The sequence below is a fragment of the Acanthopagrus latus genome, chromosome 1 (genome assembly GCF_904848185.1).
Source record: "Acanthopagrus latus isolate v.2019 chromosome 1, fAcaLat1.1, whole genome shotgun sequence".
Classification (NCBI taxonomy): Eukaryota; Metazoa; Chordata; class Actinopteri; order Spariformes; family Sparidae; genus Acanthopagrus; species Acanthopagrus latus.
This window is the reverse complement of record NC_051039.1, coordinates 27,404,300-27,419,931: the sequence shown is the minus strand read 5'-3', so window position 1 is coordinate 27,419,931 and position 15,632 is coordinate 27,404,300. Positions and strand designations below refer to the sequence as shown.

Sequence of the window (15,632 nt, the reverse complement as noted above, 5' to 3'; positions counted from 1 at the left end):
TCTAAAGCTGTAATCGATACATTGGATTCACTTTTTAGAGCTGATTCGGTAGACGTGAAGTTATTTCTTACACCTGTCCCCACAGTAGGGTTGCCAGATCGGTGCTGTGTTGTAACTGGGCCAGTAACAGCAACCAGGTCACTGCACAGTGCAAGTACCTGGCAGAACATGTTGTAGCTGTAGGATATCTATCGAAATGTTAGCCAGAGGATTAAATGTCTGTTTGTCAGATAAAACTCTACATGTTTAACTACTACCAGTTACTCTTTGGCTGACCTGGTTGAAATATAGTGGGGAACCATGTCATTAATTTAACCAAAAGATGTATATTTTCCAACCATGGCATAGAACGATGAAGAATAGTATAATTTTGTTGTGCAACAAAGTGCAACAGACATATTATTATAATAATAATGTTATTCTAAATAATAATGATAACTTTTATGTGTATAGCAGCCTTCTCAACTAGGTTGAGAAGGTTCTATATCTGTACAGAATAGTATGTATGTAGAAATTACTTATCCTGGCAAGCATCAGTAAGGACAAAACACATTTCCAAGACCCGGCAGGATTTTGCAGTATATTTCAGGAAAAATGATTTCAATGATTTGTGTTTTTATTTGCAGCCCATAATTACATTATGTAAATATATTTCATTATGTAAAAGTTGTATGAATTTTGAATGGCTGTCATCAAATTGCTCTGAAAGTGGTCGCCACTGTCATTGTCGTTATAGTTATGAGGTGGGGTTATAGTTATTGTTCTTGGTGTGGATGGCCCTGTAGCCTGGAGCTAGGTTGTTTCATACAACTGTTTTGTGTTTAACACTGTTATGTTTTTCAGTTAGGTTGGTTAAAACTATGTGGAACCAACAATTGGATGGATCAAGGCTGCTTGAAAAGGAGTGTATCAGTATGTGAAGTCAAGTGAACCTGTACCAGCCATAATATCATGTGATAGCACATGCAGGTTTTTAGCTTAAATTCTAAACTGTTTTTAAAAGTGTATTAACCATGGGTTAATTGTGGAAACTGTCAGGGAAGCGATCACTGATACATCAAGTGTCAAGGGACATGGAATTGAATCAGAGGTGTGCTGTGCTTGTGTCCTACTCAGTTTGTAACGGCCGTTCCTTTTTAAAAACTGTGTGAAACATAGCGGTCACAAAGAAACAGTCCCCTCCCACTGTAATGGTACAATATGTATTGTTTTCTGCCCATTGTCATTCACATATATGAGGTTCCGTTGCAGACTAATAAGGCTCCAAACCACCTATTTTTTCTTGAAAGTTGAGAAATGTGATGTGTCTTGCGGTAGATGTGAGAGAGGAGTACAGTGTAATGTTCCCTGCAGCTTCTAATGTTACTCTGTTACTATCTCTCATCGTGAATGCTGTGGTTGCAAAACAAGAATTACTGTGCGGTCTCAACACTGTTTTCCCAGAGCACACCACTGTTCTTGTCCTTCATCACTACAGTCAATCAAAGCCACTTAGGAAGGAAAACATGTTCATGAGATTAGAGGTGATTAGGTGTGTATGAAGTCTTGGTCCCATCTGAAATGTGCCAACATTTGGCTGTAATCCACTTCTGATATTTTAGGATGAGGTAACCCCTCTGGAAATCCCTTCAGGGTTGCACTGTTCCTTTATATTTGTTGTATCATTTTCACTTGTGAGATCACCAGGCTGATGAGTTAGGAGGATTATTCTGACCCCAACAAACCTAAGTACACTTCTCCATTGTGTGTGTGTAACCGGAGAAGGGAGATCCTGTGAGTGAAGCAAACAGGAGGGGTGAGCTGTGGAAGAGATAGAAGTAAGGGGCGGATGCGATGAAAAGAAAGAGAGAAGCAAAGAGAAGAGAGGGGTATCCACAGACAGATGGATAGATAATGTGCTTATGACTCAAGATCCCCCAGGAGACATTGCTGTCTCACTGTGTCACTCACCTCTTTCATCTTCTCTCACCTTCTATCACTGTTCTCTGTTTTCTCTCCTCCATTCATTCAGTTTTGTTCACTCCTCTCATCGTACTGTAGCTGATGATTCACTTGACACCTTCCTTTTCTAGTCTCTTATTCAGAACCTGAATTCCCCATCTCCCTGTCCCTCCCCTCTCCTCCTCCCTCCTCCCCACTCTCTGGTTTTCTCTAATGGATGGCGCTAATGTCCATCATCAGCACAACATCCGTCTGGGGGAGATCCCATCCTGCATCTGCTCACTGAGGGACACAACTGGCCTGATGAGATCATTCACTCATTTATTGCATCCATCCATGCATTAATTAATTCATCTGCTCATCATCAATCCATCCATTCATTCATTAATTCTTTGTGAATGGCACCTTTGATCATTGATTTATTGGTCAGTACCAACTGCAACAGTGTCAGCTGGTGATGTTTTTCATCTTTTGAGTCTGTCATCATGTTAAAATGTGGTCTTGGAGACACCTTTTGTAGTAGGAACTATCAGCGCCAGAATTTACAGGTGTGTAATCAAAAGGAAGGCTGAGTTGAAAGTGGCTGTGGTTAAAACAAGGGGGCCAGAAATAGGGACATGGCTCCCCCCACTACCACGGAAACGGTTCTGAGTAGTTTGGCAGTTGTGAGCTGCTGTCATTCACAGGCTCTCATTATGTTCCCTTTGGAGCAGCTGAGTCACCTGCAACAGCTAATGAGAAAATTTGGTACTACTATTCCATTCTTATAAGAAAACCGGTTTGAATATTTTAAAATCAACCCAACCCTACTCTGGACAATCACAGAGATAGCGTCACAAGGTATGTAGTATAAATTAAAATGAAGGACTATTTCAAAGATAGGTCTGGTCTTATTTTATAATGTAGTAATAACTACATTACTCCAGTGTATGGTGAACATGTTGACGGTTGTCATGGCTGGAGTGATCCCATCGCTAGACGGTTTCTAGTTTCTAATGATTGCAAATCATGTGTTCACTTTTTCAGTAGTCATATTCTTTTCCATCTGTTTTACATATTAAAGTCATTCTACATGAGTACTCAGGAGTACATTAGTATCTATTTCCCAGTCTAGTAGATTTAGCCTTTAATGATGTGAAAGGGGATATAAGGTCAGGGTTAATGACCGAGTCCTTGTCTGACTGTCTCAGTCATCAGACTTGAGGGAAGGTTCTTTGTGTGTGTGCGCGCGCGTGCGTGTGTGTGCGTGTGTGTGTGTGTCTGTGTCTGTGTCTGTGAGTGCGTGTGCGTGTGTGTGTGTGTGTGTGTGTGTGTGTCTGTGTCTGTGAGTGTGTGTGTGTGTGTGTGTGTGTGTGTGTGTGTGTGTGTGTGTGTGTGTCTGTGTCTGTGAGTGCGTGTGCGTGTGTGTGTGTGTGTGTGTGTGTGTGTGTGTGTAAAGTAAATGAGAGAGGAAGTCTTGGACAGCATCTACATGAATTCCATGCTTGTGCTCTTTGATGAGCTTGTGCTAGTTTACTTAACAAGCAGAACCATAAAAACTGTTTCCAAAGGGCCACATTAAAAACTTAAGTATCTGGATGGACTGTCTGCATGCAGCTCTAAATATATGACTGCATAATCTATGAGTTAGTCTATTACTACGAACATGTGATACCCAGTGTAGCATAAATACAACTAGAACTGAAGTGATTATTCTGTTCGTTCATATTCATTAAGTTCAACAATAAAACCTTCTGTTATTAATTTATTGAGATGGTTTGATAATAGATTATTCATTCCATGGCATTTTTGAATCAAAAAGGCCAAACATCTGTTGGTTTCAGCTCTCAAATGTAAAACTGTGATCTTTTTTTTTTCTACAAAACAATTAACAAGCATTTCAAATTTTGATAATAACTTATATATAACAGTTTCCATTTTTGAGTTTAAGTGGCTCTTCAAGGACAACATTAGTGTATGTGTGTGTGCATGTGTGCGTCTGCGCGTGCATGAGTGTGTGCGTGTGTGTGTGTGAGCTGATATGTCATTAGATAGATAATTTCAAGCTTTCACAAAGACCCATTAGCTCACAACTACAGCTCCTACCTACAGACACCAGAGGCGAGCCATGTCCATAACATCCAGCTCACTGAGCACCACAGCCTGTCAACAGTCATTTGTAAAGACCACCTGCCTTACAGCAAACACAACACGAACCCATTTAAAGAAGACTGCATCGTTATTGATCATTCAGAATTAATGATATTGATATTTACTGAGGGTTGAGCACAAAATGCGAGCAGTTGGCTCATAACTCGGGCTAAGAGCCTATTAGGCTGCATGAAGTCACAAATGACATCATTGTTGGCCTCAGCCCAGACGTCCCACTGCCAGGGCTAATACATGTGTTTGTGTGTGTGTGTCTGTGAGTGTGTGCACTGTGTCCCAGAAGCATTATTTTCACCACTGCAATTAACTTAATCATTCACCATCTCGTATTCTGAATCTGATTGTTGACACACTGTCACTTCAGCTCAATTTTGATCATTCACAAAAACTTGAGTGTGTTTTCAGCAAATGTTTTTCAGCAGCTGAGCTCTCTGTGTCCTGTTTAGTATGCCTATATTTTCTGGTTGGAATCATGCAGGAAATGTTTCATCACATTTCACTTACTTTTGCTTTGGCAAATAAGTACACTCAGTTTACTAAATATCTGTGTAACCCCTTTGCACTTTTGACCCCTGGTAGGTAAATGGAGGTGCAGGACAGGAGCCGCTCCCCGTCCCGTAGGACCAGCCGGGTGGAGCAGGTGGTGGGACGATGGCTGAGACGTTCCAGAGACTTAGGCAGCAGGTCTCACTCTCTGAGCAGGTAAAACTCTGTTTTTGCTTCATTTAGATTCAGTAGTTAGAGTCTCTGTTTTATCTGGCCTAAATTTGTCTTTTGCCTGAGGGAAGGGCCTTTTTAAAAACATTTACATACGTTAATGACCCACCAAGCAATATCTGATACTTTATATAGTATTTATTCTTTCTTTCCTTATTTTTCTAAATATACAAAAATGAAGTTGTTAACCAAAAAAGTGTTAAGACTGTCAGAGCATAGAATTGAAATTGCAAGGCAATATATCATTCTGAATGAATTATTTTTGGCTTTGTTTTTATGTCCACCTGCTCCTCTCCAGAGACCGGGTTGCAGCGGATGGGAAGACGGCAGAGTCCAGTGGCTCAGATCAGAGGAATTACCCCTTCCGCTTCAACGTTCAGATCCAACGGGACCACAACATCAACTCTCATGGCCTCACTCTGTCTTCCCAGACCCCCATTCTGGTGCAGGAGGTCACCCCAGGTATTCTTAAACTGGTGCAGACAAAATATGAATTAGTTATTAACAGCCAAACCCCTACCTCAGCCGGTTGTCTGTTCTGAGGTAGTGGTTATAAAGCGCAAGCTGCTCTCATGCTACAAATGGTATTGTGCATGTACGTGATTGTTCTATATACAGATATACAACCCTTTTGTACAAAACTGATGCAGCGCTTCTCACTCAGCTCATGAGTGGAGCGAAACACAGTACTACTACTGTATCAGGGGGTTTGATTTCAGCTGACTCTTCAGGTTTAGGTGGGCCCAGCTCTGTCTGGTTGGTACCTATCATCTTACCCAACACCAGCTCAGGCTCCCTCCCCGCCGAGATCACTTTCTATGTGCCAGGTCTGCAGTGTTTTGGTCTGCTTTGTCAGTGTCTTTGGCACAACAGGCACAGCTGTTACTTTGTAGGTGCTGAGCCGCTATGGCAGCAGCACTGAAATAACCTGCCCCACCCATGGGAGGGTCAGGGCCATACTGACAGATTTACAGGACATACTTTTTAGAGTATTGTAGATACAGTTTTTTATCAGGAGCTGTTTAGTATTGTTTTGTCAGTTCAGTCAAATATAATCAATTGAACCAGAGTTATCATCTGTTTATGGAGACTGGGATTATTCATCTTAGAGTCTATTTAGATGCACTACAAGGAACTTTTAGCTGTGAAACAGTCTCAGTTTAGTACTGATGTCTCTGGATGACCTACATAAGCAAACAAGACCATCAATGAGCAGTTTGGCTATTTATATGTAGTAATTCTTAATGCCTGTAACAGGGTTGAATTCCTAAAATTATAAATCATTCTCGCGGCCTGAGGAAAGAAGCTGCCTTGTAGTGTTGTTGTATGGCAGTGGAACAACTGGCTTATATCTTAACGTTTTATGTTGACCTTGCAACTGAGCTAAAGTATGTACTGAGGTATTTCGTACTTTTATTTAGCTTGCTATTATGTAAATATTAACATTACAAAGGAATGTTGATAGCTTTAAATTTAGCTCAATAAAATTACAGAACAACCAAATTTGCTTGCTATAGAATTTAAGAGTGTAACATCCTGTAGGTGTGGGAGTATTAACACAAAATTTGTTACATCGTCATGTTCATAGCCATAAAAAGATACATTACTTCATCAATATGCATCCTGCAAGCAACTGTGTTTAAAAAAGAAAAGTAGTATAAAAAATATCACTCTTTCGCTCGCTTCCAAAACAAATGCACTTGCTAGCCAGGTCAAGATCAGTAGACACAACACTTTTGGTGGAAACAATGCTGCTGCACAGGAGTCGTCAGACTCAACAATGCAATGAAAATTTATTGATGCCTCTTTTACCTAATACAATAGTGCTATATTTGGTACCGAAATATAAGCTTCTATAAAGAGCTTTACTGTACGACATCCAAGCAAATACACCGCCTTCCTTTACTGCATTATGTCATACCATATAATTAGTAAGAGGGCAAATGTATTCTGGTCTTTCAGGAACAAAGCTTTTTTGTCTCATTCTCACTCTTGCCTCCTACTTTGCAAAGAGCAAGTCTTCTCAGCAAATGTAATAGTGGAGTGGTGCCAGACAACTGCAGGCATCTGGCCGCTGAACAACTCAAACTGTAAAAAGTGGAAACTCAGAGGGAGCCAATACTGTATGCTCATACTGCATACATGGACACAGAAAACATAGTGTAGAACTGATGCTGGTGTGTGTGTGTGTGTGTGTGTGTGTGTGTGTGTGTGTGTGTGTGTGTGTGTGTGTGTGTGAAGTATCTTCACTATAATGAGGAGGCAAAAGAGAGGAGGAGATTTTCAAGAAGAGGGAGCACTGTTTGCTCCTAATTGAGGCTCTCATGCAGCACTTCTTCCAGGCTGTTAACTCTCGCCAAGAACCTCCTCCAATCACATACCTTATGTACTTTCTGTTATGCAGGAGAGAGGTAAGAGTGGGATTAGGGCTGTGACTGGACTCTCAGTGAAGGTGGTGGGATTGCATACAGCTGAAAGTCTGACAGGAAAAATCTGTTGAGCAACTTTCTACTGAGGTCGCTGGTTCAAAACCCAGAACGTAATGTGCAGTTGGCACCTTGCATGGCAGCCTCTGCCATCAGTGAGGGCCCTGCGATGAGCTGGCGACTTGTCCAGGGTGTACCCTGCCCTCGCCCAGAGTCAGCTAGGATTGGCTCCAGGTACGTGGACATGTCACCTCGACTTCAGTAAAGGCACTGCACCTTCTGCTCTTCACAATGTAACCTTAGAAATATATAGTTTTGCACAATTCTGAAACTCACAGATGTACAGTATTGTACACCCCTGTTAATGATGCTTAGCTTTAGTGTCGATTGCAGAACTTGAAAAGAGTGATGCAACACTAATGGTTTGTCCTGCTGCATGATTTGAAAGGGCTTCTTCTGTTCAGAGCCAGATACGTTTCTCTCCATTGAGAGAGCTAAATCATCCATCATTATATACAGTATCCTGAATATGATTTACTTACAGCCATCATACTTACTTAAGGATTAACTGCCTTTTAGAGCTGATGCCAACCTGTGTGCTGTGTGCATAGCTAATCATTCAGAGATTCCTTAAATTGTACTGGCAATCCGTGCCTACAGTGTGTTCGTACATAACATGTTGTAAACACAATATTTATACAAAACTCCTCTCTTTGCATGGTAGAGTGTACTGTTCTAAATTGTGACATGGACAGTTCAGAAAATACAATTTCTTTGTTTTTAGTCAATAATATTAATCTTTTCTTATGTACATTCCTCTTAATTTGACCCAAGGCCAAGGACCCCTTAGCTAATAGAAGGATGGAACATTATTGTATAGCATTCTGTTGCACAAGGCAGTCTGATGTACCATTTTTCATCCAGTCAGCAGCAGTTGTAGCACAGCTAATTTGAGGTGAGTGAGCTTCATCCCTGTTTCCTGAGGTGGAGGTTAAGTTGGAGTCTCAACAAATTACAAAACAATCCATTGTGGCATACTTGGGATAAAAAATACAGCTAACTGGATAGTATGTTTCGGTAATGTACAGTTACCTGACTAGGTCTCTCTAATCCTCATTACAGAGGTTATTTAACACCAGTGTTCTCTGGTGGCATGTTTACATACTGTACATTAGTCAATTATAACTGACCACACAGTCAAATTCTAATGATCAAATTTTTTTCATCATGATGAGATGTGGCACTCAGACAAACACTAAGCTAAATAGACAATACCACTGATGTAATTGGTAGTACAGTGATTAGTGACATTATAGGTGAATACATAAACACAAGTAGTTTGTATTTTGAGTCATTTTATTTATGTATTGTGCAAATTGAGCCACACTGGAAACATCCATTCTGAGGAACAGCTGCAGTGCAATCAGAGCTCAGATTCATCTAAAAGATGAGGCCATGAAAATGTATTTCCTATAGATATTGTGGATGCAGTTTGTCAAGGTATAACACCTACCAGCAAAGGTTATCTTGCATGTGACTTAATACATGAGTTGACATCATTAATCACTTAATCACTTTGACCATGAAGGCATGCTGGTGGAAAGTTAGTTAAAAGTATGTATTAAGATTTGCATCTACCTGGGCAGACAGCGCAAGTAGGTTCTATGTATGGGACATGCTGTATTGAATGACTTCAGTACACACTGTGTATTGTGTTCTGCTTGTATTTGTACTCTGAAGTGCATTTTGCTGCTGAGCTGCAGAGCCACAACGATCTGAATCCCCCTGAGGTCTGAGGGCAGATTACCTTGCTCTCTCCTGTCTGGCTCAAGTCTGTTCTGTCACCATCTGCTTCTACCGATCACACATACACACAGACACAGACACAGACACACACACACACACACACACACACACACACACACACACACACACACACACACACACACACACACACACACACACACACACACACACTCACACACACGTGTGCACGGTCATCACGGTCTCCAGTGGCCCCACTAAGGCTTGGCTCTGTGTTTCCTCTCTCTGTGTCTCTGTGGCACGTGCTGCAGCATCTTGACAGTGAAATATGAGGCCTTCATTTAAAAGCATTTCCAGAGCTATCCGTGTCACCTCCATCTGTCTATATCTATGTTTGGATGTAGCATCAAGTAATAACCATTACTGCCACAATTGCATTACTCGGTATTGGAAGGTTCCCTGAAAAATATGCTGAGGATGCTATGGATAATTGTAATATGGAGGTGATAGCAGGGAGTGGTCTACAGTGGAAAGTGGGAAGAAAGTCTATATGTATGCATGTTTTTATTGACATACTAGACAGAGATTCCACATAATTTAGGATACAAATCTGGATTTTTGTGCACAATACCCACATGAATTCATGTATGTTTCCTGTGTTCAGAGCCAAGATTTTTGCTCTACTGCCCATTTCAACATTTGTATGGTGGAAACTCAGCCAAAGACACTGTTCATGCCTCTATGATTGTTCAAAAAAAGAAAAAATAGACCCTTTTATCCCACAATATTAATTATATAGAAGTAGATAAAATGTGCATAATAAAAGCAGCTTTCTACATGAGAAAATAAAGAATCTTTTTAAGTTTTGTATAAATAAAATATATAAACTTTCAATTAAAGCTTTGTTAGAGCGTATCCCTTGCCATGTCTTCATTGCAATATTGTCTTCTTCACTGACACAATACCATTCTCATACCCATGTTTTAGGTTCAGTCAATTCAAGTGACTGTTTTTTTGTATAAAATTCACTCTTTGTGTTGTTCTGTGCAGCAGTGAAGGGATAGTAATGTGAACAGGGAGTTTTGTATGAAAAGCACAGACTGCTCAATCCTCATATTTGCTAAAGATAAACACTGAATTGTTAAAAACATTGTGTCCTTGCACAGAACGAGGACTGTAAATTTAATGGCCATCTTTTAATGGCCGGTATGAACAGGAGGAGTGACAACATCAAGAACAAAGGGTGGTAACACTTTATCTTTTAACTATCATTAATGAATGGTAAATTTATAGTTAGTTAAACTGTTATTAAGTTATTTCCCTAGACTGCTTTATACAGTATTTATTCACAATTGTTAAGGTTTTTATAAGGTCAGTTTTAGCTTTATAAGGGTCATTTACATTGCTATGGAGCATTTATTAACCATTTACAAAGTATAATAAACCAAATGTTTAACTTTAGAATAAACAGTTGTATAAATAGAATGGCACTCAGTAAGAGCACATGCCTCCGCCAAGGGAAAAAAAAAAAAAAAAAAGCCTACTTCAATATCAAATTCAGCCTCCGAAAACAACAAAGGAGGCCAGTTAGAGTACCAAGTCTGTTCATGTAGTTTCCTGGTTGACAGACACCAGCAGCTTTGTTGCTAATGTAAGTGCGAACTGCTTCTAAATGTACTGTAGCTGCCGTTAGCTTGTTAGCGTTTGTAAGCAGTCTTATTTGCTGTCAACTAACCAACAGACACAAGTGAAAGCATAACCTCTGTGGTGTGGGTAATTGATGGTTTATAAATCACTGCATTGTTTGTTTTCAGTGAAATAACTATTAACTAAAGTTGAATTAAATACGCACTTACCATGTATTAACAATGTTTACTATAAATTGTTGCCCAAAGTTTTTCAGTCTTCATTTGGACATCAGAATATTGTTCGAAGACAGACTCTGAAAATCCAAATATGCACTGTATGGAACAGCATCATCAATGTATTTGGAGGAGTTTTGAAAATTGGATGTGCAAGAAATGATCTTCAGCTGTAACTTCTGGTCACAGCACTGTTATACTGGTGTACAATTGTATGTTCTAACAGTGCATACTGTACAAGGTATTCTTGTACAGTATGCAAATACAGAGACTCATTAACAGTCTTTGCCACTAATGACATCAGAAGGGCTAACAGCAGCCATTTAATGTTGGGTACTGATCTAGGGACACTAAAAGAAAGGTGACGTTAGGATGGTAGTAGAATGCTAAATTAAGCAGAGATATATGCAGTTGTTTGATACACAGTGTATAGTATTACAGTGATTAGGCTGCTGTTCTCTCTGCAGTGGGGAGGTTTGGACTGCTGTGTGAAAAATTATGCATCAGTGTGAGATGAAAGGAGATCACTAGAATACAGGCTACAGTCTGTCATCAATCCCGGTCGCAGCATGAATGCAGGCCAATTGAACACGCTCAGGCATGACAACACAAGGACATTTTGTGTGTCCAGGTGGTCCTGCAGATGGCCGGCTCGTCCCCGGCGACCAGCTTGTGAAGATCAATAACGTCGCTGTCGATGACCTGACCCCGGAGCAAGCTGCTGAAATAATCAGGTCCACACCGACAGCTGCATTCATACACAACACAACACACACACACGATTATCATGAGGCATGAGAATCAGTACAAACTGCTGTTTGAAATTAAGATATACACGTCAAATCTCATGCTACCTTTTTTTTTCAGGGAGTGTCAAGATTCGTTGACCATGACTGTCCTCAGAACAATGCTGGTGAGTCTGCTTGATGTAGAACTGCAGAAACAGAAACACTGATAGATTCCTAATTGCAATTCAATTCCAGCAGCATTTTAGATGAACATTTCTTGTTTTCTCTTGTAAAAACAAAAAAACACGGCATGTTTTTGTACACATACTTACATACTGTAGATGTACAGTGTCTCTACACACATAGGATTTTAGAAAGCTGTCACCCAACACATTAATCAGCATTTCAATGAGGCTTGGGGTCGAGCGTCATTGCTAACAAGCGACCTGTCACCTAGGTCCCGGCACTACATCTTTGTTAACGGTGACAGCATGTTTCAACCCCCACACACTCAAATAGACACTCTACCATCATCACACAACCTGTGTGTGTGTGTGTGTGTATGTGTGTTTGTTTACTGTGTGTGTGTGCGTGTGTGGGACCTTAATCTGTGAAGGTGACGTATGTGTTTGCACTAAGGAGAAATAGATCGGTAAATAAATGGCTGCTCCTAAGTGATTCTCATCAGCGGCTCTGCTGATGGAAGCACCTTTACCATCTGATTCACAGCTCCTCTAAGAAATCATTATTGAGCTTCAAGGAATTATTAGCATTTCCCAGAAAGTATTCATCACTGTCATCACTGCTTGTTGGCGGTAGCAAAACATCAAAAAGGTTCTCAACCTGAAGATTATAATTATAATCAGATGAAATACAAATGCAATGTTTAACAGGTTTTTTTTGTATGTTTGTTTATTTGATTTTTCATGCTTTTATCCACTGACTATAACTGGTTTGGTATTAATGAACGCAGCAATGTGCATATTTTTGCATTGAGAAGCTTTACTTTGGATTATTATTGATAAATAATGTATAACTCCTAAATGTAGACCTTCATGTATTTGGAAGAGTGTGCTGTTTTGAGAAGGATTGCAGTTACTGCATTAATACATTTTTTAAATTGGATGCACCCAGTGCCTAATAGCTTTAATGGCAGAAGTGATTTCAACTGCTTTAAGTTTGAGTCTGCAACCTGTCACAGAATACTGCCAAAGAAAGACTGGGTATAAATTATCAATCCATTTAATAGTCAGATGTGTTTGGATACATTTACAAAAGTAAAAGGGTTTTGCATATTTTCAATTCACTCATTTCCTAATTAAATTGTAAGAAATACTGTGACAACTTGATTAATTGACCTGTGTTCTTCCCAGGGCCCCAAGTCATCATTCATCACTCCAGAGAAGAGGGCCAAGCTCAGGTCCAACCCTGTTAAAGTTCACTTTGCTGAGGAGGTGGAAGTCAATGGACACTCTCAGGTGAGTGAGAGTACATGGAAAATTACGTGGAAATTGCCAGCTAAGTGTCTTTGAACTTAGTCAGTGGCATTAACATTCATTTGCATCTACATAAGATATCCAGATACATCATGTATGTGTTTATACCAGGTTTAAATAGTGGTATAGAGTATAAAATACATGAGTTACTGTCATTTTTTTTATATATATTTAACAGATATAAGAACTACTTATGCCCGTAATGGCCCCCACACATTTGTTGTCAGGTGTCAAAATGATATTTCAGTAAGGAGCCATGTTTGCGATGGCCTAATGAGGTGGGGAAAAAAAGGCATTTCATAAGAAAATAAAATACATTTGATTTATACATTAACATATTTTATCGCTTCTTCCCTTAAATCTTGTGATATACTGTGTTTTGGGATCCAGTTGGAGGGTCTTGACCCCCAGGTTGGTAAAGGTGATTGATGTAAAGGTTCCTTCTGGAGTTTAAGACTTCAGTGGTGCTATGGAGCTAGCGCCTTCTTTGTGATTAGGTCCCTGTTTTTCATTATTTCATGCTCTTCCAAAAGGACACATACACATGACATGATACACAATCATTCCAATTTGTGACACTGTTCCACTGATTAAAATGAGGCTGTAACTGCCACATAGTACGCTGCAGTGCCATTAACAAAGGCATAGAGGAAGACTGCAAGCTAGTTAATGCCAGTGTTGGGGAGACTTAAACTACATGTAGTTAAACTAGATAGCTTAACTATAATTTGATGTAACTTGCTGTTAGTTAAACTACATTCATATTTTGTGCTGTGTCAAGTACTTTTTTGAGTCATTTTTTGTAGTTTAAATACTCAATTTACAAACTACAATTTTGGCCAATAACATGAAATGTATTTTTTTTATAAAAAAAAAAAAAAAGGACCCGTATGATATAAATGTCATTTTATTTTTCTTTGAAAAAAGGCATGAAACATGTCATGACATTCTAAGCCAACACTGCCTCTGATTGACTTGCACTGGCAACACTCAAATGCTTCACAGAGTGGGTGGGTCTTTGTGCCATGAAGGCAGTGCTCAGTGCTCCGCTACCCCCGATGCACCCCCGAACATGCCAGCCTAACCATGGCCATTTTTGAGCATGTACATGTTGGATATAGATGCATCTACAGACACAACCTACGTGTTCACATGTGAGCTCTACAAGCCGAAAACACACTCAAAAAAATCACCAGATGAGACCCCACAAAATATTTTCAAATCTCTACCGAAAATGTCCAAAGTGTTTGTGAAGTTCAGCACTGGTGTCCCAGCCAGTGCAGCATGTGAGCAGCTTTTTAGTGTTAGTAAAGATGTTTTTAGTTCCAAACGGAACCGGCTGTCTGATACAAACAGTGAGAGACTGCGCATGTGTCGAGTCAACAAGCAATTCTGCCCAGGCATCTAGTTTTAGTGCCTTAGTGTTTGTGCCTCGGACATTCCTGTGATATTGACGAAAAATGTCAGGTTTGGTTTTTCAAAAGATAAAACTTGAGTTGAGAGGCATATTTCTGCTGGCATGTGAATTTTGTGTAGGCTATTATATTTTGTTACACATGATGTTGACTTATTTAACACTGAGTTAAATGAGCATAATCAGTATAAGTAGTTGCTAAAGCTACTTTTTTTAGCAGCAGTTTTACAAACTACATTTCTCCAGGGGTAGAAATGTAGTTTGTTCAAACTACTGCCAGGCTGAACTACATGTAGTTTTACAAGCTATGCTTTCAAAGTAGCTTCCCCAACACTGGTTAACACGGATGTAAACAAATGTTTCATGAGGAAGGAAATAGTTGCCACATACTTTTTAGACCTCATAGATACACAGTGCATTTTGGTTAGTAACCCGGAACGATTTGTGTTGTTGTTGTTGTTGTTGTTGTTGTTGTTGTTGTTCATAGGAAAACACCACAGGGCCCCTTCAATGCCTCCTAGATCTTGGTCAGTTGAGTTGTTAATAAAGCAGACATTGCTTTAAGTGACATTTGTAACCAGATGTAACTTGTGGACACTATATTGACATGCGCTATAATTATTCAGTATTATTCCATACTTTGTGCAGTGTTTCTCTTTTATGCCTGGCTCTGGCTGGCCAGAGTTCCCACCCTGCCAGCGGATGTGAAATTAGCTGTATGAGGAAAACCACAGAGGCCGGAGTGCCCATTACTAATCACAGAGAAAACACGGATCAATATCTGCCTCGTCCTACAGTCCTAATGTCTGTGATTACAGGGCAGTAAGCATCAGATTAAGGAGTGGGGTAGGAAAAGAGACAGAGGCAAACAGAGAAGAGATAGGGGGGAGAAGTGTTAGCCACTGTAAAAGGAGCAGAAACAAGAGAGATGGAAGATGGGAGGGTGACAAGGGAGGGGTTGTCTAAAATTTGAAAGCTCTCCATTTGATCTTCAAAACATACCAACATCAATGTTGCATTATATCACAGAGTCAATACAGAAAAACACTTTATAAAATGATAAGCGAACAGAGATGAAGCAGGAAAAGATGACTCACCACAGTGAATAAGCTGGGCCGACAGAAACAGGCCAGAGG

At 39.9% G+C, this 15,632-nt stretch overlaps 1 protein-coding gene across 2 annotated transcripts in view; it reads left to right on the top strand.

The window, feature by feature from the left end:
• Positions 1-15,632, top strand: part of LOC119022845 (FERM and PDZ domain-containing protein 1) — a 44,091-nt gene that overhangs the window by 15,333 nt on the left and 13,126 nt on the right. For both annotated transcript variants that reach the window (XM_037104216.1, XM_037104224.1), the window contains 5 exons: positions 4,669-4,791; positions 5,105-5,268; positions 11,490-11,592; positions 11,726-11,771; positions 12,960-13,064. In XM_037104216.1, the coding sequence (XP_036960111.1) occupies positions 4,673-4,791; positions 5,105-5,268; positions 11,490-11,592; positions 11,726-11,771; positions 12,960-13,064 (537 nt within the window). In that variant the 5' untranslated portion in view covers positions 4,669-4,672. The remainder of the gene's footprint in view (positions 1-4,668; positions 4,792-5,104; positions 5,269-11,489; positions 11,593-11,725; positions 11,772-12,959; positions 13,065-15,632) is intronic.